Source organism: Mustela lutreola, chromosome 3 (assembly GCF_030435805.1).
Source record: "Mustela lutreola isolate mMusLut2 chromosome 3, mMusLut2.pri, whole genome shotgun sequence".
NCBI classification, from domain to species: domain Eukaryota; kingdom Metazoa; phylum Chordata; class Mammalia; order Carnivora; family Mustelidae; genus Mustela; species Mustela lutreola.
In genome coordinates, this window is record NC_081292.1 from 7,565,068 (window position 1) to 7,587,483 (window position 22,416).

General features: G+C 52.3%; 2 protein-coding genes across 2 annotated transcripts in view; one reads left to right on the forward strand and one right to left on the reverse strand.

Moving 5' to 3' along the window:
- The window catches only part of ZFAT (zinc finger and AT-hook domain containing), a 184,590-nt gene that overhangs the window by 62,369 nt on the left and 99,805 nt on the right, over positions 1-22,416 (forward strand). Inside the window, exons 4-7 of the mRNA XM_059165561.1 lie at positions 6,530-6,718; positions 8,497-8,647; positions 14,483-15,930; positions 16,731-16,963. Coding sequence (XP_059021544.1) covers positions 6,530-6,718; positions 8,497-8,647; positions 14,483-15,930; positions 16,731-16,963 — 2,021 coding nt within the window. The remainder of the gene's footprint in view (positions 1-6,529; positions 6,719-8,496; positions 8,648-14,482; positions 15,931-16,730; positions 16,964-22,416) is intronic.
- On the reverse strand, positions 19,131-19,560 carry LOC131826379 (peptidyl-prolyl cis-trans isomerase NIMA-interacting 4-like). Its single transcript, XM_059165562.1, is given in 2 exon segments — positions 19,131-19,265; positions 19,267-19,560. Coding segments are annotated over 2 exon segments (393 nt in total). The 5' UTR covers positions 19,539-19,560; the 3' UTR covers positions 19,131-19,144.

Consider the following 22,416-nt stretch of genomic DNA (forward strand, 5'->3'; position numbering starts at 1 on the left):
AATCCAAAGCAGGATATCTTGGGAAGGATTCAGGTCCTCTCAGCAGAGGAAGGGGGCTGTGTTCCTTGCAGGAGCGTGTAGGTGAGGGTCTTCCTCCCATTGCTCTCCACAGAGGGCTGAGCTCTAGTTCCAGACGGAGCCTGTGCTGAGAGGGACATCAGAAGGACAGACCAACAGATGCCCCGAGGGGACAGGGTTGAGGAAGTTTGTGCCTCAAGATTGCCTCTGGCTACCGACTCTGTTTCTTCTACAGGAGCCTGCTATGGTCTGAGTGTTTGTGTCCCCAGGCCCCTTCCTCCCCTGGCACAGATTCCTGTGCTGAAATCCTGATCCCCAAGATGATGGTATCCAAGGGAGGACTGTTTGGGAGATGATTGGGTCTGAGGGCAGAGCCCTCGTGAACGAGGCCCCAGGTACCCCCTCACCCCCTCCTCCACGTGAGGACATACAAGAAGGTGCCAAGAACCAGGAACCTGACTCTCACCTGGCTCCAGGTCTGCCTTGATCCCGGAATTCCAGCCTCCGGGCCGTGGGGAACAGACTCTGCTGTTTGCAGGCCCCCGGTCTGTGGCGATCTGTGGCAGCTGCCTGAGCTGACTCAGACCGAGTCGTCAGAGCGGACTGTGAAGGCAGGTAGATGAGAGGAGTCTTGAGGGCATGCGGCAGTGTCCCAGGCGTTCCCAGGACAGGGTGGAGGCGATGGGTGTTTAATGTGTGTGGGGACTTGCAAGTGAACTGTGTCATTTCATCTTCAAAGTCGTCTTTGTGGCCCGTGCCATTATTTTATTTTTTCTGAGGGATTTTATGGAGGTGAAGTAGTTTCCCAAAGTCCCACTGGAAGTGGTCGAGTGGAGTCTGGCCCCAGGCCCCCCGACACTGGGGTGCGGGATGTCCCCACTGCCTCTGTCCTGTGTCCTCCAGCGGGCCCGTGTGACTCGCCAAACAGCCTTGTGCAGGACACACACAGGCACCTGCCGCGGAGCTGTTCAATTTCGGATGGAAAAAGCAACCAGGAGGAATGTAGGTGTTCGCTGGGATGAGGGGGAAAGTTGAACAAGTCAGTAACTCAGCCCAAGCAGGCGAGTATCTGCAGTGTGTCTGGGCAGGTGCGATCAGCAAGCCTCGGGAAAGCGCGCACCGGCGGGACCTCGGGGCTGAGCCCACGAGACCTTCAGTAGAAAAGAGACGTCTTCGAAGAGTACAGGGAGGGGGCCGGTGAGGCTGCGGGGAAATTCAGGCGCAGGCAGAGCTGCTCAGGTGTCCACGTGGGAATGGGCACAAAATCACCAGCAAGGCTTTTCTTCAGCTCTTCTCCGTTTCCCTCCATTCTCCCTCCTTTCCAAGGACAGATGTTGAACACCTACTGTGTGCTCCTGCCATGGCGGGGCACGAAGACTCGGTAGTCGGAAGTCGTGCCGGCCGTGGGAGAGCTTTGGGGACTGTCAGGAGCTTGGCTCGCAGGAGCGCTGTAGACGGCCCCTCATTTCTCCGCGTCGACGCCTGTGTTTGTAGCCCAGAGTCTCTGGGTGGCGTCGAGGGTCACTGTGGGCTGTGTCTGCCTGTCTGTCTTCACCTTCTTGGCTCTCGGCTCTCACGCTTCGTGTTCTGCCTGGAATGATTTGCCGCTCCCTGAACGCACATGCTGCTTTTCCCACGGGAGCTTTGTTCTGTCCGTGCTGCTCCCTTGCTGAAGAGACCATGTCACACCATCTCCAAGAATCATTTCCAAGGCTGCTGAGGACAGTGCTTGCCATGTGGTGCCTGAGTCGGTGGGAAAACTTTGCACGGAGACTGCAGAAGCTCTGGAGAAGGGAGTGCAGCTGAATGGGCTGCGGTTCCACGTTGCATGAGGCCGCGGAGAATCAAGGCAGATTGTGTATTTGAGGCAGACTTTAATGGAAAGCATCTTAGCATCTGTCCCCCCGGGTGTGGCCGTGGCTGTGGACAGTTTCTGGGTGATCCGAGGAGGCAGGAGTGAAGGAGTGACAGGGAGGTGAGACAGGCCGGCAGGAGAGCCGAGGCTTCGGTATTGGCTCACGGCTGCCGTCAGCAGAGGTTCGACTCTTCTAGGATCCTGAAGGATCCTGAAGCTTCAGAATGACTTCCAGAAGTGTCCCCCAAGTCAGGAGCCCAGGGCGGTTACATGCTGGCTCCTGTCCCTCATTAATGGAGGCTCGGCCCCCATCATATTGAGTCGTCTTCACTTCTGGGCTCAGCGGGGACCCCGAAGGGCGCCATGTGCAGCAGAGGTGGGATGCTGGAGGGCATGGTCAGTGTGAGCTGTCCCCTGGAGCTGCTGCCGGAGGAGGGCAGGGGCTGAGGGGACACAGCCAGAGCCGCACTGGCATTTCTGTGGGGGGGTGGTCAGGACTGCACAAAGCACGAACTGGACTCTCTGGCCGGCAGGGAAGGAGGGAGGTGCAGAGTGGTCTGTCGCCCAGTGTCTTGCCCAGAGTTTCCCTTTACTGTCCCCTGTTGCTCATTTTCCTGGCCTCTCTTGTCCCTGCCCCCTGCTCTCCACGCCTGTTCCTCCAGCGAAGCGCCATCTCCCTGTGAGTCAGCCGAGAGTTCAGAGATACAGAGGCTGCCCAGTCTGACTCGCAGGTGGTGCCGTCTTCCCCACAGCGTCACAGATGGGATCCGAAGCTTCCTTGAAAACTGTCCTTGGAGATGCATCACTAAAGACTGCTCATCCCTCCTTGGACAGCTCTCACTGCTGGAAATTTCTTTCTCTGGCTGAAACCTGTCATGACTTGTGCCCACTGGTTGCAGCTGGGTTTCTCGGAGCACAGCACAGCAGGGCTTGTCACCTCGGATGGGCCCTTTCTCTGCTCCAGGCTTGTGCTAGGTGTGCAAATAACACGAAGACGTGGGCCCACCTTCCAGGAGATCACGGCACGGTGAGGCGTCTGAATAGAAAATTGCAAAGCAATGTGAGAAGCCCACCCATTGATACAGTGATCCGTTGGCCCATGCGTGTGCGTGCATAAATCGTGTATGTGTGTTTGTCTTTTGGAAAGGCAGGGTACGTGGGGTGAGGGTGTTGTGTGCAAGGTGAACGTCCTGGTGTTGGGTCAGCTCGTCATCCAGGGCCGTTCTAGCCCCAGGGAGTGAGCAGATGAGTAGTGGTGGGCGCGTGTGTGGGAGGCTTTCCCTTGACAAGTCAGGGGTCCTGGGAGAGAGGATTTATGGCGGATCCCCAGAGGGCTTTTTCTAGTCCTTTCTCCTTATGGAGATGAGAGGGAAGCCATGGAAGGGCTTTAAAGGGGGCCGGGACAGGGTCATGTTTCAATTTTGAACAGACTCACCCTTGGCTCAGGCCCAAGAGTGGTTTGGAGAGTGTGATAATCAGGACAACATAGCAGAGACACCAGCTGCACGTGTGTTTGAGCACGAGGATGGCTGTTCCTTTGGGTAACGGGGTCTCAGGACCGGCGGTTCCCGGGTGGGCTCAGCGGTGTAGCTGCCTTCAGGATCCCGGGGTCCACCTTTCCCTTTGAGACCCTCAAGGCATTGACTCGCCTTTCACTTTGATCTCTTGTAGTTTCTGGGTGTTTATCTCAGTTCCAAGCAGCGGACATGGTAAAGTCCTGTTGAAGAAGAGGGGGTTTCTTTCTTCTTAGGGAGAAAAACTGCTACCAGAAGACCCCTGGCCGCTTTCAGCTTGACCCGCTTCACTGCACTGAGGGTCTGTAGCCCCAGCTGCCAGGTGGGGGTGTGGGGGGTGTGGGACTGGGCAGTGTTCTCTGTCCCTGTAGCTGGACAGCACCACCCTTGAGGAGGCACGGGCACCAGCAGTGGGTTCGGTGGCCAAAGTGTGAGCCCTGCGGGCAGAGAGGTGGCATTCTCGCCCCATCTCCTCTTCTCCACCCGGGACAGCTCAGACGCTTCCAGACCTTTCTTGCTACCGTCCACCACTCTCACGCAGCCTGCTCTTCAGCGCCGTCCTAACTGACATACGATGCCTACAGCAAGGTCAAGGTCCCGTTTGTCCAGGGCCTGGCTGTGAGATCCCTGCTGCTGCCGCGGGCTGCTGCCGTGTGGATGCAGAGTTAAAGCCGCCGCCGTGTGGATGCGGTTAAAGCCGCCGCCGTGTGGATGCAGAGTTAAAGCCGTCTGGCTTTAACCGGGGTTCAGCTCTCGGCAAGCTCAAATTCTCAGGGCCCTTGTTTTTTTCTTTCCTTTTCTTTTTCTATTTTAATGTGAATGTATCTATTCCTGCTGTGTCGCCCACATACTGAATTGTATACCTGGGCGAGTTCTTTTTTAAAGTGGAACATCATTTTAAACAAAACCAAAAAAAAAATCCCTTGACATGTTGTTTCTACCTCTTCAGAGCGTCCGGTATATTCTACTGCGAGTGCTTATACGCGTACCACCCACTGTCTAGGCCCCATAAAGAATTCTGTGACTCAGGCAACGTGTAGATTTCTTGAGATGTTTTAATATAGTCACCACAACATGATATAAAAAAATTCCCCCATTAGGCATAGGGCAGACCCAGCCTCACAGAACGTGAGCCCCAGCGGCGACTTTGCAGGTCACTTGTTTTGCCCTGTTCTTTAGCTCTGCAGGACTTGTCATGTTCCTCAAAGGATGGACCTGTGTGGTGGTCCTTGACTTTCCCCTTTGGCCTTGGAGAGTAGTAATGCACAGTCCATCTGATTCATGCTCTTATCTGCTAATTTTTCTATTTAGTTCAATGTTAACATGTTTCATGCTCACACTGATCGCCTGAGGACCCTTTCCAGCAATTAAATTCTCTAAGACTGTTTCCACCGGGTTTGCATATGTTGCAGGCACCCCCTGATTGCAGAGACAAGCAGCAGAAGACGTCATTGGTAGAACACAGAACGTTAGTGTATGTTTTGAGCAATCCTCCCCGTTAGCCACTTGTTTTCCTAGCCTCATCTTGAGAGAGCCTTCCTCCCACCGGGAGGCCTCCCAGAGAATTTGTGCTTCTTCATTTTATATTGTCCGTCCCCTCCCCACCCAGTTGGTCCATTATTGTGCAGGTCTGGCCATAGGCAGACCTGAATCTTGGCGAGCACAGACTTCCCGAGTTGCCCCAGGCACTCTCCCTTTGGTTTCTCCAGTCTTCTCTAGCTTCTGCCTTATTGCTGCGCGGTTCCAACTTCACCTGTGTGATGCACCCCCTTCCCCGCCAGTGCTCTCTGAACCCCACTGTCCGTCCGCCTGGCTGCGTGTCCCCCACTGCACTGTGATGAATGGTTCCTTCTGCTTGTCTGACATTCCAAAGAGGTGACTCTTGGGCAGTTTCTTTCAGGTTTGTGGTTGTGATTCTAAGACGGAAAATGCTTTTCCCCCTTCTCCCCTGTATTTCCTTCAGAATCTGGAGCAGCAGGCATTCAAAGGATCTCTTGCACTGTATTCTTCCCTTTCTGTCTTGGAGTGTTTCTTAGCCCTCAGGCCACTGCCTCGGTCTAGCCGTGTGAAGTTAGCATTGTTCCTTCTGTGGCTGACACATCCATTCTTTTGTGTGTTGATGTCTTTTGAACGCACTCAGTTCATCCTCCCCAGTGGTGGCACGGGTTCGAAGCACGGATGTAGGGTCGCCCCTCTCCCACATAACATGTTCCAGGGGCTCACCCCTGCCTCCCACAGCAGCCGGGGAGGGCTGTGGGTCAGGGCAGCCTCACACATGTTGTGCTTGGTTCTCCCATTGTTTTAAGATTTTTTTTAGATGAGTGTCAACCTTGAAAAATCAGAAGGTTTCATTTAAAAAAAAAGTCTGGATTTTCTGTCCTCTTTGAACAATCAAGAGATCTGGTGACTTTGTCCTCAGTCTTGACAGGGCGTCCTGGACTGGCACCGGGGCCTGTGCTCTCCCTGGAGCCCCACCCAGTGGCTTTGCTCACCCACGTTACTAGTCTGGTGTCCGTGAGCTCTGCACTCAGGGATGGAGGGTGCGGGCACCCTCAGGCCCTCTAAGAGCGGGCTGTTACTCCCTGCCCCAGTTTTATGTTTACCTCCCTGTGTCTCTGTGAAGCTGTTGCTATGCAGCAGGCAGAACCGATGGTTTTCAATCTTCCGTTGCTCCTCATTTCTGTTGGTGCACAGCTGACTGTCCTTGCCCGTTTCTCCCACCAGACTGCAGGGCTTTTAAGGATGGGGTCTGGTCTGTGTCTGCACCTTATCAGGCTTTATAGCCACCGTGGAAGGTAGCTAGTGGTTGTGGCTTGAATGGTTCTTCCTGGGCTGTAAATCTCGGAGGCTCTGCAGTCTGGCAGGCTTTGAGAGACCCAGGTACAGAGTTATGCCTGCTGTGGCAATGCCCCGATGGTGGCCTGTGGCGGCGGTGTGGGAACTACGTACTGAATCAGACGAGATCCCAAAGAACCAAAGACAATGGCGGAAGTGAGAGGCCCTCACAGCAGTGAGGACCGCTGTGTATGTATTCCATGTAGGTATGTCTTCTGCTGTCCCATGAAAAGGTCATGTGCAATCTCTAGTTCCGTCACTGATCTAAAAGGACACTTTATGCATCTAGGTACTGTTTGCTCTTTAGGTGATGAATCTGATCTCGAACTGGAAAGGAAGTATAAGGAAGATGATCGAGAAAAGACCCCCAGGAGGCCGCGGACACAGAGGACAGAGAAAGTCCAGAAGATCCCCTCAGGAAAGGAGGCCGGGCAGGTTTCCGGAGTGAAGAAACCCATCATAAGTGTGGTTTTAACGGCCCACGAAGCCATTCCAGGTGACCACAGCAAGCAGGAACGGGCAAAAGAGGCATCTTTTACTGAGTCTGTACTAGGCAGCCCGACAGTTTGGACCCTGTGGTCCGGGCAGCTGGCTTACCGATGGGGACCCGCACTGGCTACCCATTTGTGTGACACCATAGCGAGCCCGTTCCTGCAGGCCGGTTGTGGACAGCGTCTGAGGTGGGGGCAGGGGCGGGGTCCTGCTTCTGCCATAGGCCCCATAGGCACGTTTCTTTCCTCTGCTCCCCTGGCCCAGCCCGTGTCCCCGGGGTGCCCTCCCCTTACTGCCCTTGGCGGTGGGGTTCCTGTGGGAGACAGACCCGCTCTGACCAGACGGATGCCCCTGGTCCCCAGAGCCCGCACTCTCGTGGTCCCTCTGCCCATCTTTCGTAGGCTCATCACATATTGTATAATATTGGAGACTTCAGTCTCCCTTTCCTCTCACATAAAATAGAGTGGAGATATTATACTACCTTTTTAAAAAAAGGTCTTTCAGGAAGGGATACTTTGGACAAAAAGCAGATTATGATAGCGGGTTACAAAGTAATATGATGGTTTTTTCCCTATCCACTTGGTGTGATAGTTGTCAAATAATATTTAAAGTCAGGTGCAGGATTTTAAGATTTTAAGAGCAGCTATAGCCTTTGAAGCACCTCTTTTTGATGGTAATAGTAGTCACTCCTTATTCAAAGTGGAAATGCCGGTGGGTGCCTCTTTATACCTCAGTGCAGAGTAGGATGATCAGTAGGAAATAAGGCATGGAAAAACACGTGTCTAGAACTTTCTGGAAAGTTGCTGTGTCTGCCCCAGCCTACCTCAGGGTGGTGTCGGCCCGGGAAGCAAAACCTTGGAGAAGGAACGGCTGTCTGTTCTTTGCCATCTCTAGAGGTTAGCAGTAACGTCTTTAAAATTGATGGCAGTCCTTTGAGCTTTCTGTAGTGGAGGCAAATGTGCAATTGATTCCTCTGCTATTCTAGAAATGGGGTAGATTGGAGCCTTTGCTTTGATGCACGTGTGTGTTCTTGCGTCCACTGCTATACAAGGTATTCAATCATTTGCATCCTAGAAGCGCACAAGCAGCCTGACCTTTGAGTTTTTGCACTCCACACCCTTCATCTGCTAGGGCGGAAACAGCCCCCCCCCCCGCCATGGTAAGGTCATGTCGTATGTGGGACTGGACCCCTGGCAGCTGGGATTCCTGTTCACAGCTGAAGCCACTGCTTCGTAATCTCCTGATGCAGTTTTCCATTTGTTCAAAGTGGGACACAGGTGATCCTGTGGAAAACCCGCGAGTAAACAGGTGTATATATGTCCCCGTCTTGTTTTTTTTTTTTTTTCTTACTAGATCAAGTGAAAATTACCCCAGAGGATTTTTGTTTGTTTTTTTAAAGATTTATTTATTGACTTTAGAGAGAGAGGGCAGGAGGGGCGAATCTCAAGCAGACTCCATGCTGAGTGCAGAGCCCGATGCGGGGCTCTGTCTCACCGTGCTGAGATCGTGACCTGAGCCGAAACCGAGAGTTGGATGCTCAACCAGCTGCGCCATTCAGGGGGCCCAGAAGGATGTTCTGCTAGATTCCCTTCCCCTCTGCTCCACAAACACACACAGACGCAGACATAGAAGTTAAATGTGTGAACTGCAGGAAAACCCATGCCTTGCCAGGGCGGCACATTGTGAAGACACACACTTCTGGGACTCTGCTCCTGTGTATGGGGGGGTCAGAGCCCCCTGTGGCGCCTCTTTAATGCAGGGTGCCTTGTACCTTCATCTCAGGTGCTACCAAGATTGTTCCAGTGGAGGCCGGGCCCCCGGAGACAGGTGCTGCCAACCCCGAGGCCACCACGGCTGACCTGGTGCCTCGGAGAGGGTACCAGGAGTATGCCATTCAGCAGACACCGTACGAACAGCCCATGAAGTCCAGCAGGTAAGATGTCTGTCTGTGTGCCTCCAGCCGGAGCTGGACTCCAGTGACGGCCGTAGCGGGCCAGAGGACCAGCATGTTAGTTTGTCGGGACTCTGTTTGCAAAGTGAGTTGTGGGGGACATTGGTTTCTTGATTTTCTAGGAGTCAGACCCTCTGTTATGGCTCTTCTGTGTTGACTGAGACTGTATCGCATGTGAAATGCGTGGCAGGTCCACATGCTTTTGGAACTGAGAACCAGTTGGCTTCATGGAGGCGGAGCGTTTTATTTAGGTGAATGTGTGTTCAACCTCGATAAAAGAGGCATAAACAAAGGCGTTAGTAAATGCGTTGGTTTTTAAAGCCACACATACATGGTGAGAAGAAAAATCCCCTGCCCTCCATACTTTTAAAAGTAACACCAACATCTTATAGAAAGTTCCAGCACTCCAGATGATGTAGGGCTAAAGTCATCCACAGTTCTTCTAGAGGTCACTACTATTGATAGTTTGGTCATAGGCCACCATAAGTTTTTCATGATACACTAAAATATAGCCTTTTAATTTTGTTATTGTTTTCTAATACAAAATAGCAAATGCACTGTTAGCAATTTTTTTTTTTTTAAGATTTTTATTTATTTATTTATTTGACAGACAGAGATCACAAGTAGGCAGAGAGGCAGGCAGAGAGAGAGGGGGAAGCAGGCCCTCTGCGGAGCAGACAGCCCGATGTGGGGCTCGATCCCAGGATACCGGGATCATGACCTGAGCTGAAGGCAGAGGCTTTAACCCACTGAGCCACCCAAGCGCCCCAGCAATTTTTTTTTTTTTTTAAATCTTTTCCAGTACTTATTTTCTTAAAAAATATTTTATTTATTTATTTGACAGAGAGAGATCACAAATAGGCAGAGAAGCAGGCAGAGAGAGAGGGAGGAAGCAGACTCCCTGCTGAGCAGAGAGCCCGATGCAGGACTCGATCCCAGGGCCCTGAGATCATGACCTGAGCTGAAGGCAGAGGCTTAACCCACTGAGCCACCCAGGCGCCCCCAGTACCTATGTTTTAATAAGCGTTTGCTATGGGATGGCTGCACTATAGTTTCTGTAGCCATTTTTTTCTTATGGACGGTGCCGCTCTCAAGGTTCTGCCACCTTCGTCTTTCTGTACCTCTTCACGACTTCCTGTGGCAGAAATTGCTGGAGTTGAGATTGCTGTCTCAAAGGGCATGAGAACTTAAAACTAATCAACACTGCAAACTGCCCTCCAAACACATTGGGTCAGTCAACACCCCATAGTGAATGAGTAGTTAATTTTCCACACCCTCCCCAGGGTCTCCGTCTCAGCTATGATCAGTGCTGCCCAGGTGGCTTAGCAAACTGATCATCTGAGCTCTGCAAACATTTTCCCAGCTGAGAGGAAAGACAATGAAAATGCCAGTCGCGGGTGGGGTTCACCTGTTTCTCAAAGAGGGGAAATGAGCTGTTCTTGAAGAGAGCATAGCTTTTGGTGCCAAACAGACCTGGCTTGGCTCTAGACTCTTCTACTAGGGCTCAGCTCAACAGATTAAATGCCTGTTACGTGCCAGACACTGGGGAGGAGAGCGAACAGGACAGACGCGGGTGTCGTCTGGATGAAGTTTTACTCTATTGTGTTTGACACAAGTGAGTTTGCCTCTGAGCTTCTGTTATATCAGGTGTAAGATTGTCTCTCATACACTCTGACTTCTTTTAGTGGTGAGAATAAATGATAAAATCTATGTCATGGGGATGCTTCGCTAATTTGTAGCCTCAACCCTGTATGCTTGCAGCTATAAGCAACGGAATTTATTGATGAAGTTGTAAAAATCCTCGTTCCTTTGGCAAAACTGTCATGGAATTAAATTTGAAGATATTTTGGTCTCCAGTTGATTTGTAGACCTTAGGTAACTGTCTGTGCACTCTTCCAGGGTCTGCTGGGGGCGGATTCAGCTAACTGGTCATCTAGGAAACAGGCAAATAGACACAGTATCCTAACAGCTGATTTAGGCTGTATTCCAGTTGTCATGTGTTCTGACAGTATTTTATAGTACCATTTACCAAATAGGAAAGAGACTTGATTGTACATGTTGATTTTGCTTTGTAAAATGCAGATACAAATTTCTAGGTTACAGCAACATACAAGGTAGGCTCTCACACAGGTAGGACATGAGTTGATTTTATGGAAAATTTGGAAGTCCAGGAAATTATAAGAATAAGCATCATTTGTAATCTCATGACTGTATTAGAGTCACTGTTAATATATATATATTTTAAAAGATTTTATTTATTTATTTGACAGAGATTACAAGTAGGCAGAGAGGCAGGCAGAGAGAGAGGAGGAAGCAGGCTTCCTGCTGAGCAGAGAGCCCGATGCTGGGCTAGATCCCAGGGCCCTGGGATCATGACCTGAGCTGAAAGCAGAGGCTTAACCCACTGAGCCACCCAGGCGCCCACACTGTTAATATTTTTAATGTGTCTCCTTCCAGCCCTTTTTGAGCCCGTTTATTTTATGGAATCGAGTTTGTATTTTATAATGCAGTTTTGTGCCTTGCTCTTACTGCACAGTCACTTTGCACATGCATTCTTGCGTTACTCGGATCATTCATGGTCCTTCTGTAGTGACCTGTTACGTTGTGATGAGGATGCTCACACCGTAGCCGGTGAGATCTAGTACAACGCCTGTCTGGTTGTGCCCTTCAAGGCCTCAACCAGAGGTGTTAGGAGAACTTGGCCTGCGGAACCTCCTGGGGCCGCCACTTCTCCAGCTTTGCCTGCTCATCGGCTGCCTGTGGTCTCTGGGCTCCAGCAGGTACCCTCACCTTCTGGGCCCCTTGTATTTCTCTGCTGTCTCTTTGCAGGTGCCTCTTCCTCCTTCCCCTGCTTCCCCTGTCCCTGGCTTGCTTAACTCCTAATCGTCCTTAGCTGTCTGCTCAAATGTTCAGTGCTCAGGACAGCCCGCTCTACCCCGAGACTGATCAGTCTGCCCAGGTCTGGGGTCAGAAAGCATCATCCTGTCTTTTCCCATCCCCACAGGGAGGTTGTGGTCCCTACCTGCCCATTTCTTTGGTGGTTATCTGGCCCGTCCCATCCTCCGGAAGGTGGGCTCCAAGAGAGCATGAGTTGTGTTTGTTTTTGTCCCTATTGTGTCCCCAGCGCCTGGAGTCCTTTCTTAAATGAGTGACAAAAATAAAGTAAGTAGAAAAATAATAAATAAAATAAGTAGAATAACAAACAAACAATCAAATAAATAAATAAATAAGTAGAAAAAATAAACGTGCAAGTAAACTAGTTCCTTATGTTGGGACCTATGGGCAGCTTTCCACTCTTTTTTTTTTTTTTTTAAAGATTTTATTTATTTATTTGACAGAGAGAGATCACAAGTAGTCAGAGAGATAGGCAGAGAGAGAGGAAGGGAAGCAGGCCCCTCGCCGAGCAGGGAGCCCGATGCGGGACTCGATCCCAGGACCCTGAGATCATGACCTGAGCTGAAGGCAGCGGCTTAACCCACTGAGCCACCCAGGCGCCTGGCAGCTTTCCACTCTTAATAAGGCTGTGAGAAGTTGTGCACTGAGCACTTTTGTTCCAATTTTGTATGCTGATCTTCCAGTAGATTCCCAGATGTCGGATAACCACGTCATGGGTCTGACCTTTAAGAGCTCTGCCTGATCACTTTCTAAAATGCAGGGGCAAGAGTGGCTCTCTCCCTGCAGGGGAGCTCCCGGAGTGACACGACACAGCAGTCCTGTGGACGCTGCGCTCAGTTCACAGTCATCGCGAGCCAGGCTGGCACCTGACGGCCCGGCGCAGGCTGCTCAGCGTCTTCCTCACATTTGTTATCCTTGGCGGGAAACAGGGTACCGTGGGCTATATCAGGTATTTGCATAATGATACAAAAAAAAATACATGAGAGCAAAAGATTCTCCTAAGACCATTTAGATCTTGCATTAGAGGAGAAAATACCGTGATTTGTTTATTTAATTAACATTCTGAATCCAGAGTTTCTTTCTCCACTCTTCTTTATACCAGTGAAATCTATCACCTTCTGGGTTTCTTTGTCATTTGAGAAAGATCCAAATTAGTTTCCTGAAATTAGCCTTGGGTTTAGCATGCAGGCATAGTACTGACTTTCAGATTTGAATATTTTAATTACATTATGTGAACGGTACCCTCTGGTGTTTATGAACTACAATCGATTTAAGTATTTTTAATTTAAAGACAAAGTAACCCGTGTTGATCAAATACAGTTGTATGGATAGTTCCGTAAATATAGACTTTGCAGTTATGGAGGATACAGCTTAATGGTGTCTGATTAACCGTGCTAAGTGATGATCAGTGTTTCCAGGACCTTCGTGGACAACCTGGACATACGTCCAGAGGGAGCAGTTACAGAGGAGCGAAGCCTCACTGGCCTATCTGCTGATTCCTGTCCCTGCTGCCTGCTGCAGTACTTTGGGGACGGTCATTCTCTGATTCCAGAAACAAGGCAGGGCTGTACTGGGGCACTGGAAGCCCTGTACAGGGGGCCTTCTCCCTGCGTGCGGTCACACCAGGGAGGGCAGTGGCGGGCGTGATGTTTGCAGGCCTTAGAGAGGATGAGGAGCTATGTGCAGGCTCTAGAGGCTCAGTCCACTTGGGGTCCAGTCCTGGCTTCACTGCTTACCCATTGTACAACCTCGGACAGAGACTTTGTTTTGTCATTCTTACAGTGGGTGTAACAGTAGGGCTGGGAATAAATACGTAGCATAGGCTTGGTGTACCACCTGCTCAGTAATTGTGAGCTGTTCCAAGCATCTCGTACACGTTGCCATATTGAAAGGGAAAGGATCCACAAGGCAGACCATGCTTTTATTCTCCATCATGGACACAAAGTCTGACACAGTGCCTGAAACACATCAGCAGGTACTCACAAAGGACAGTCATTGATAAGTGACTTACGAGGTTAACACACGACAGTTGAACAGTGGCCCTCTTTGCCCTGTGTGAGTGCTGAACTAGCGGTGGGGAAGGGGGAAGACAATGGAGACTGGGGCATCAGCTCGGTTACTGATGACGTTGTGGGGGACGTGGCGGGGTGCACATCAACACATGCCCCACCCGCCCCAAAGTCCTTGACTGCTGCTGGCCAGACCCACGCATGCCTGCCTAGCTGAGCACGTGCCCCCACCTCTGCTCACTGCTTGCCAGAAGGGCAGACACGGAGCTCAGCACACCATGGCCGGGTCCCCAGTCAGACAGGCCAGTTCACTTGCCCTGGGAGGACATGGGGATGCGGGTCTTTCACTGATGAGTGGCAGCAAAGGGCGGCGGGATCCCCCCGACAGCTCGTTGAAGGAGCAGGCACGTGTGGATCGTTGCAGCAGTGGAACAGACCCGAGCAGATCGCATCTGGTCTGACGGAGCCATCGGAGTCATTCGGTGACGTCTGGTCATATAGCTGGACTACGTCCGGGTCAGCTTTGGGGCACAGCGGGTTGTTGTGCACATTGTGAATGACGCCTCCCTCCTCCCTCTCTCTCTCCTCTTGCCTCCCTCTTCTTTTCCTGCAAGCCTTGACTCAGCTCCTTCAGCATTGCCCACCTGCCCAGTACAGGTTGGATGTCTCTTTCTCTTTGTCCCCAACGCGTGTTCCTGGCCACACTGGCCACGCGGGCATGCAGCCACGTGCTCACCTGTCTTCTCTCCCCCAGCCGGGCAGACCCTGAGAGCAGGGACCCACACTCGGCCCTGCAGTCCTGCTCAGGGCCATTTAGTTGACCGTGAGCCTTTGGTGTTTGGTCCCTAAGAAGGAACCCGAGGTCCTTAGGGAGGTGCGGCATCCCAGTGATAACGGTGTCGTCTGTTTCTAGGCTCGGGCCCACCCAGCTCAAGATCTTCACGTGTGAGTACTGCAACAAGGTCTTCAAGTTCAAGCACTCGCTGCAGGCCCACCTGAGGATCCACACCAACGAGAAGCCCTACAAGTGCCCGCAGTGCAGCTACGCCAGCGCCATCAAGGCCAACCTCAACGTGCACCTGCGCAAGCACACCGGCGAGAAGTTCGCCTGCGACTACTGCTCCTTCACCTGCCTGAGCAAGGGGCACCTCAAGGTGCACATCGAGCGCGTGCACAAGAAGATCAAGCAGCACTGCCGCTTCTGCAAGAAGAAGTACTCGGACGTCAAGAACCTCATCAAGCACATCCGAGACGCGCACGACCCGCAGGACAAGAAGGTCAAGGAGGCCCTGGACGAGCTCTGCCTCATGACCAGGGAGGGCAAGCGGCAGCTGCTTTATGACTGCCACATCTGCGAGCGCAAGTTCAAGAACGAGCTGGACCGTGACCGCCACATGCTGGTGCACGGGGACAAGTGGCCCTTTGCCTGCGAGCTCTGTGGCCACGGGGCCACCAAGTACCAGGCGCTGGAGCTGCACGTCAGGAAGCACCCCTTCGTGTACGTCTGTGCCATATGCCTCAAGAAGTTCGTCAGCTCCATCCGGCTGCGCGCCCACATCCGCGAGGCGCATGGGGCCTTGCAAGAGACCGGGGTCTTCACCAGCTCCATCAACCAGAGCTTCTGCCTCCTGGAGCCTGGCGGGGACATCCAGCCCGAAGCCCTGGGGGGCCAGCCACTGGCGGAGGAGGAGTTGGTGTTCCAGGGGGTGACTGAGCCCAAGGGGGCGGCTGGCCCGGGAGACACACAGCCTGGGGAGGTACGGAAGGAGCCAGAAGCCCCTGTGGAGGAACCTGTCCCATCAGTGCCTTTAGCCGCCCGCCAGGCCGAGAGTGCTGTCCTGCCATCCTGCGAGCTGGAAGCCGCTGTGGACGCTGCAGATCTTCATTCCCACTCGGTGGTTTCCGATGGGTTTTTGCTGAAGAATGATCCCTCCTCTGCCGAGGCTTGTGCTGCTCCGGAGGAGACCGTGGGTGCCCCGTGCGGAGCCTTGTCCCAGACTCGGGGCCCAGAAGTCCCACTGCTGCTGTCGGAGGCCAGAAGTGCAGAAACAAACCAGGACACGCAGGGTGCCGAGAGCCCCCCGAGGGTGGGGCAGGAAGCAGCTGCACCCGCCCCCGAGGGACCAGACCCTGATAGGTGCCTCAGGTCAAACCCAGATGAGGCCTCAGACCCTGCTCTGGGAGCAGGTGGAGGGGACCTGGCCCTTCCCCCGTCTGACTCTTGCACACCTGCCTCTGAGCACCGGGCTGGCATCAGTGCATTCATGAAGATCCTGGACGGTTTGCAGAAGAGACAGATGAACACCGGCTTGTGTGAGAGGATCCGGAAGGTGTACGGGGACCTGGAGTGTGAATACTGTGGTAAGGAGAGGCAGAGCGGGGCATGCAGCCGCTTGAGCTCCAGCCCTGGCAGCCCTGGCTGCACCAGCCCTCCCTGGCTTGTTTTGGGTCCCCTCGTGATTGATTCGAGCTCGTGTCTCTTTGCAAAGCGCCGCTTCTAAATGAGCTACCCTTTGTCATCTGTAGATAGCAACAGGTGGCCTCCTGCGTTACCGGTTTCCCACGTGGAGCCTCTTGGGGGCAGCCAGGGGGACTGGACAGTCAGCCACGCTGTGTGGTCCCACACGTGCAGTGGTTTATTGCACGACCTCTGCTGGACGGGACCAAAGGAGAATTGTTCTCCTGGCTCATGACAGGTGTAAAGTGTAGCTTTAGCTGTGGCCATGCCGTCTGTATGGCTCTCTGTTGGGAACTCCAAATAGAGCCCTTCTGGCTCATGGTGCAGCCTGGCCTCTGAGTCTCCCAGAGAGCCGGTGGCCCCAGACGTAGGAGGCCCTGCTCTGGCCCGGGTGTCCATAGAGCATAGAGGCTCTGACTACACAGGCGCACAGCCATCCTGGGCACTCCTGTTGGTCCTCACAAAACACTGGTTCCCCCTCTCCCAGCTCTGATGTCATGCAGACGTAGCAGCACCCTTTAGGTCTACAGCCTCCTGCCTTTGGAAGGTGACTTGCAGACAGACGTGAGGAAGGTGAGAAGGTGACCTGAACAGGCTGGAGAGGGAGCTTATAGAAGAGTAGAAAAAAATTGTAACGGGAGAATTAAAATAAAATTCAATATAAAAGAGATTGCCTGGTTCTCATGTGATGATGTTTTTTTAGGCAAACTTTTTTGGTACCAGGTGCACTTTGACATGCACGTGCGCACCCACACGCGGGAACACCTGTACCATTGCTCCCAGTGCCATTATTCCTCCATCACCAAAAACTGCCTTAAGCGCCATGTCATTCAGAAACACAGTAACATCTTGCTGAAGTGTCCCACCGACGGCTGCGACTACAACACTCCCGACAAATACAAGCTGCAGGCCCACCTGAAGGTCCACACGGAGCTGGTGAGTAGCACGGCCACACCGGAGCGCGGCGCTCTCTCCGCTTGGTGCCGGGGGCGCTGTCCTGCTTCCTGCACCGGCGCGTGAGCAGGCGCTGCGCCTCCCAGAACGCTTCCCCTGGGATTCCCTACGCAGGCATGGTCTCAGAGGTCGCAGAATGGTTCGGGTGAACAAACTTCCTCCCTGTGCAGATTTCTCAGCATCAGAGAGAAACTACAGAAGCCTGCAGAGCAGAAATAAAGCAGGGATTTCTTTCTTTCTCTCTCTCTTTTTTTTTAAAATATTTTATTTATTGATTTGACAGAGATCACAAGTAGAACGAGAGGCAGGCAGAGAGAGAGGGGAAAGCAGGCTCCTCGCTGAGCAGAGAGCCCGATGCGAGGCTCGATCCTAGGACCCTGGGATCATGACCTGAGCCGAAGGCAGAGCTTTAACCCATTGAGCCACCCAGGTGCCTCTAAAGCGAGGATTTCTTAAACGATGTTGTAGAGTGTTATCAGTGACAGAGGTGCTAGGAGGAACATGCGCTGCCGCTGGCAGTGGAGAGGCTCCGTTGGGTGGGGCATGGGCAGCGGCAGGCAGTGTGGGGTTCGCCGGGAGAGCGCGGTAAACGGTGACGGCCGCTGTCGTTCTCGGGGGGGCGGTGGTTGTCGTCCGTCTGCGAGACATTGACTGCAAAGCATTTTTATTAAAAAAAAAATGATAATTTAATCCAAGAGGCTGTTAATATTCATACGGATAAAACTTGTTTAATTCTTTGGTGGAAGGTGATGTAACATAGTGAATGAATGTTTATTCTTACAAATTCTCACGTTACTCAAGGGGTCGACACCCGAGTGTGATTTGAGCCTTGTGCAGGTTCTGAAGGAGGCCTCCCTCCCACCCCGGCCCCAGGTGCCGTTCTGCCTTAATGGTGTTCCTTTTCATACCACAGCACAGAAGGAGGCTTTGGAAACTTGGCATACTTCAGCTGTGTTCTGGCACGGAAATCACTCACGTTGTGGCACTTTCTGTTGCTAATGGGTGGAGTTGGAGTGTTGCAGGTGTGGGGGGAAGGGTCAGGACCTGTGCTTCGGGGTTGGATGCCCCCCGATAGCGACTCTAGCACTTGCACGGGCTGTGGATATCGGGGCAAGTCACTTGCCCTTTCTGAGACTTGGCAGCCTTCTGTATGAAATACATATTTAAAACTATATGTTTGTCTACTACATAGACATGCCGTATATCTGCACATACATGCACAGACACATGTACATGTGTGTGCACATGTTTGATACATGGTTGCAGACACAGTGTATGTTTATCTATGTGTATAGATCTCCTGTGGTCCTGGGAGGATAGAGTGGAATGTTCTGGCAAGAACCTGGCTCAGTGATTGTATTGTCGACCCTGTGCCCACTGCTGCCTGTCACACGTGTTTCTCTCTCTCTGAGTAGGCCACCAAGACTGGCTCTTCCCATTGCCTTACAGAATTGCTGGATTGGTAGTGCTTCCAGTATTGTCTCTGGCAGGGGAAACTGTGGCGGCAGAAATCATTACGATGACTTTGCTAGAAACGTATATAAGGGCAAGAGGGAGGGAGACCGATATGGGGAGAGGACGCTGGGAGCAGACTTGGGGTGCGGCATTTAGGACCAGGAATCCCGCTGTGGGTTTTAGTTCTCGCTCCCCCATTTGCCATGCACCTGACTTCAGGACGTGTCATGTAACTGCCCCGTGCCTCAGTTTACCCCCCCCTTGGGAGGGTGAGGGGAGAGAATATTCGTAGATGTCTCAGAGCGATGCCTGACATGGAGTAAGCATCGTGTGCCGCTGACTATTAGAATCACTCTCATTTATTCCACTTACCATCTGGGGGCGTGCCGCTCTGTGTCGGGAGACTTGGGAACAGAGGCTGAAGGCTGACATGGAAGAGGGAGTTGTCAGAGCCCTTCAGTGTGCGGGACCGTGTTCTGCCACACCTGTTTTCCGTGCCCCTCGCGTGTGTCAGAGGGACCTAGGTCGAGTGCATGCATTTTCTTGTGTCTGGGTGCTGATGCTCGGCCTCCTGGCCACATCCCTGGTCCTCATGGTCATCAGGGCCTGTTGGGGATGCATCCTAAGACCTTAAGACCCAGTTTCACATGCTTTCATTTATCTTGGTAAAAGCGGCGTTTATTTATTTTTTCAGTCTTTTGTACAGTTTTATTTTCTCCCTTCAACCATAATAACATGATATCCGAATTTTGTCTTAACTGGTGGGTCTGTAAACACAGGCTCATCCAGGCCACTTACAGGCAAGGCAAATGCTGCTTCTTGAAATGGTCACCATGGAACCTCCGGTCCTCCGACCCAAGTCGCCCCCTTGCCTGGCTTTAGCTTCACTATACTGTGTGGCCACTTCATTGAATCTCCTCCCAGCCTTTAACTTTTCCATGGCTTCCATGATTTTCCCATGTTTTTCACACAGAATGTGTCTGACCTTTACCGCACTGCCACTACCTTTGGGACCCTGAGCTTTCTTGTCAGAACTGTCACTCCCAGAGGCTGCTCCCCCTTCCCCCCCTTTCCCGGAACCACTTTTTCCCTTGGGCGGCATCTTCGGAGCTTGCGGCAGAGCCCTCTAAAAGCGGCATTTAAAGACGTTTCTCCTCTCAACTTTCTGTGGTTGTGTCTGCATGTCGACACTTAAGAAGACATGCTGGGGACGGGGGGACAGTGGTGACACAGTTGGTTCTCCTCTTGCGGTCCTGGTCCCCCGTCTTAATTCTCATACCACCTCTGAGAGGTGGGAGTATTTCCTTCGCCTCAGTGCAGGCACGAGGTGGCTCGTCCCCGGTCACACTGTGGTCAGGGCAGACTGTCAGCCACGCCCTTCTGGCGAGTCTCTTGGACACCTGTGCCCTGTTGGAAGGAACGTGCTTGAGTCGACTTTGTCCCGTGAGAGCAGAGGCTGCGTGGATGCTTTCCGTGCTGTGTCTCGTGCTACACTAATGAAACGTCCCCGAGAATTCCCGCAAGAGAGGAGCAGGAACAAGGCAGTGTGACTCTGTGGGTTTCGTAAAAACAGGGTGTCCTGCTTCTCATCAACACTCACGTTTTCTTAGAGGTTGTTGTTGTGTGATTTCCCTCCTTGATGTTTGCATTTCTTCCATTGGAGGCACTTTTAAAGGTGAATGTGCTCTGGTGCCCTGAAGCTTGCCAGTGCAGGCGAGAGCTGCCATCCTCTGCGCGCAGGGCATGGGGGTTTCAGACATGGGTCTGACCCCCGGCTGCCTCCAGGGGGCTGTTTCCAGGGGGAGGGTGGGCGGCGAGAAACAGAGGGAAGTACAGCAATGAGGGAGGTAAGTGAGGCCAGCACACTTGCCCTTCTCCTCTCACACTGCCCTGGAGAGGTCAAGGTGAAGGGAAGCGAGGGCTGCCTGGAGGAGGGGTCCTGAGCTTGGGGAATAGGACTTGCCTAGGGAGAGGCGTTGTGGGGGTGGGGAGCTCGCAGGAGGGTAGGCAGCACACCCCAAGCGGAAGCCTTTTGTATTCACACCAGGATATTGAAAACGTTCCCATGAAGCACGGACTCTGTTGCTGATGTACTTAGATGGCATTTATGGAAGCGGGTTCCAGTATTTCGAGTTTAGACAACATTTGTCTTTTGAGCCTGTAATTTATTTCTGGAATGAAGCCGAAGTTACCAAGGAAATGTTGACCCGGTGGGGAGATCTTCCGTTAGCTAACATTGCCCCCTTACCCCTCCCCGAGCCCTAGGCAGTCGCTAATCTGCTTTCTAGTTCCATGGGTTGGCCTGGCTAGGGACTTTGTATGAAGGAAATCGTGCAATTACTAAATAATGGCAGAGTCAGTAAATACCCTGTTTTCTCAGGCTTGTGGTGAGGGTCCCACGAGAGAATCGAATGACCTTCGTGTTGTAAAGGTGCTGAGCTGAGGACTCTGGTCAGGGCAGGGTCCACCTGACTTGGAAAAGAGGTGCTGTTGTGACCTTGGCCTTGGCCTGGGGCTTGGTTCCCTTATTTTTCCCCCCGAGAGATGGGCCAGGTGTGTGGAAAGTCTGGTTGGACTTTCACATTTCATCCAACACTTGCCTGTCCTCAACTCCAATTCCCATGCAGTGCAAAACAAAGGAAGTTTTAAATCGAATCCCTGCCCTATCCCAAATAGGTCTCCCTCCAGGTCCAGTCTAGTTGCGGTAGGGCCCTGGGATAATTTGGCTGAGTTGTTTATTTCTGTGACTCTTAACCTTCTCTTTGCTAACGATGTGCTCCGTGGTCATAAGGCGTGAGTTCACTCAATACAGTCTCTCCCCCACATCCCTCTCCTGAGGATCTAGGGGGTGTGACTTACAGTCCAGGCTGCGTTAGCATCAAGGAAAAGTGGAGAGCCAGCCGAGGGCAGTCGTTCATGCTGTTGCTGGAGCAGGCCCCCTTTTTTACAGCATTGCGTAGAGTTGGTGTGGGGGAGACGGGAAGACCATGTGAAATGCCGGGGCTTTGGGCTCTGGTGGGCTGTAGCTCAGAGCCATGTCCACCTCCCTGATCTTGGGCATTTGCCGAGTCTCCACTTTCTCATTTGTAATATGAAAACTGGGTACCATCTCTGGCCTCTCAAGGTCGTGACATAGAAATTAGAAATCGTGCGGCATACCCAGATCCGCTTCTGCGGTCTGCGGGTCACGATCCATGAACTGGTTTAGTTGTGAAACAGTTTAGTTGGTCACAGCTAGTAAGTGCCTCTTAAAAAATGAAATGCCATAGAATAAAATAGAAATTACTAGCATTAGACACCTCTTCCTGAGGTTAAGTATTGTTTTCTGAGACCTTTGTTTCCATGTTTCAAGATTTATTTTAGAGAGAGAGAAAGAGCGGGCTTGGTCTGGGGAGAGGCAGAGGCAAAGGGAGAGCGAGACTCTCAAGCAGACTCCACACCCCATGCAGAGCCCAGTGCGGGGCTCGATCCATGACCCCGGGATGAAGACCCAAGCCGAAACCAAGAGTCAGATGTTTAACCAACTGAGCCACTCGGGTGCCCCTGTTTCCATGTTTCCGTATGTTTACGTATCAGTGTAGGTGCTTGTGTGTCCCAGACGGCAGTGTCAAATGACCTCCTGTGGGTCCCTCTAAACGAAGTTTTTGTTACTGACCCAGCTGATATAATTCATGACGTCCTGAATGAGAATCACGTGGTGGGGGAGAGGGCACTGAGCTCATGCCTCCATTGTAATTCGAGGGGGACCAGGGAGTCTGCCCTTAGGTTCCTCCTGATAGATAACGTGAAATGGTAAGAAATGGAACGTAAGGTGGATGTTCACGATAGGTCAGTCTTTTCCCTTTCTCTCCAGCTTGTGTTCCTTCTAAGAAGACCTCACGGGTAACCAGCCGATCTGAGAGGGTACTTGTGGCTGTCACAAGCCCACCGTGGGGACAGGACATGTTTTGGTGTCACCTGCTAACTCGACCACTCATAGG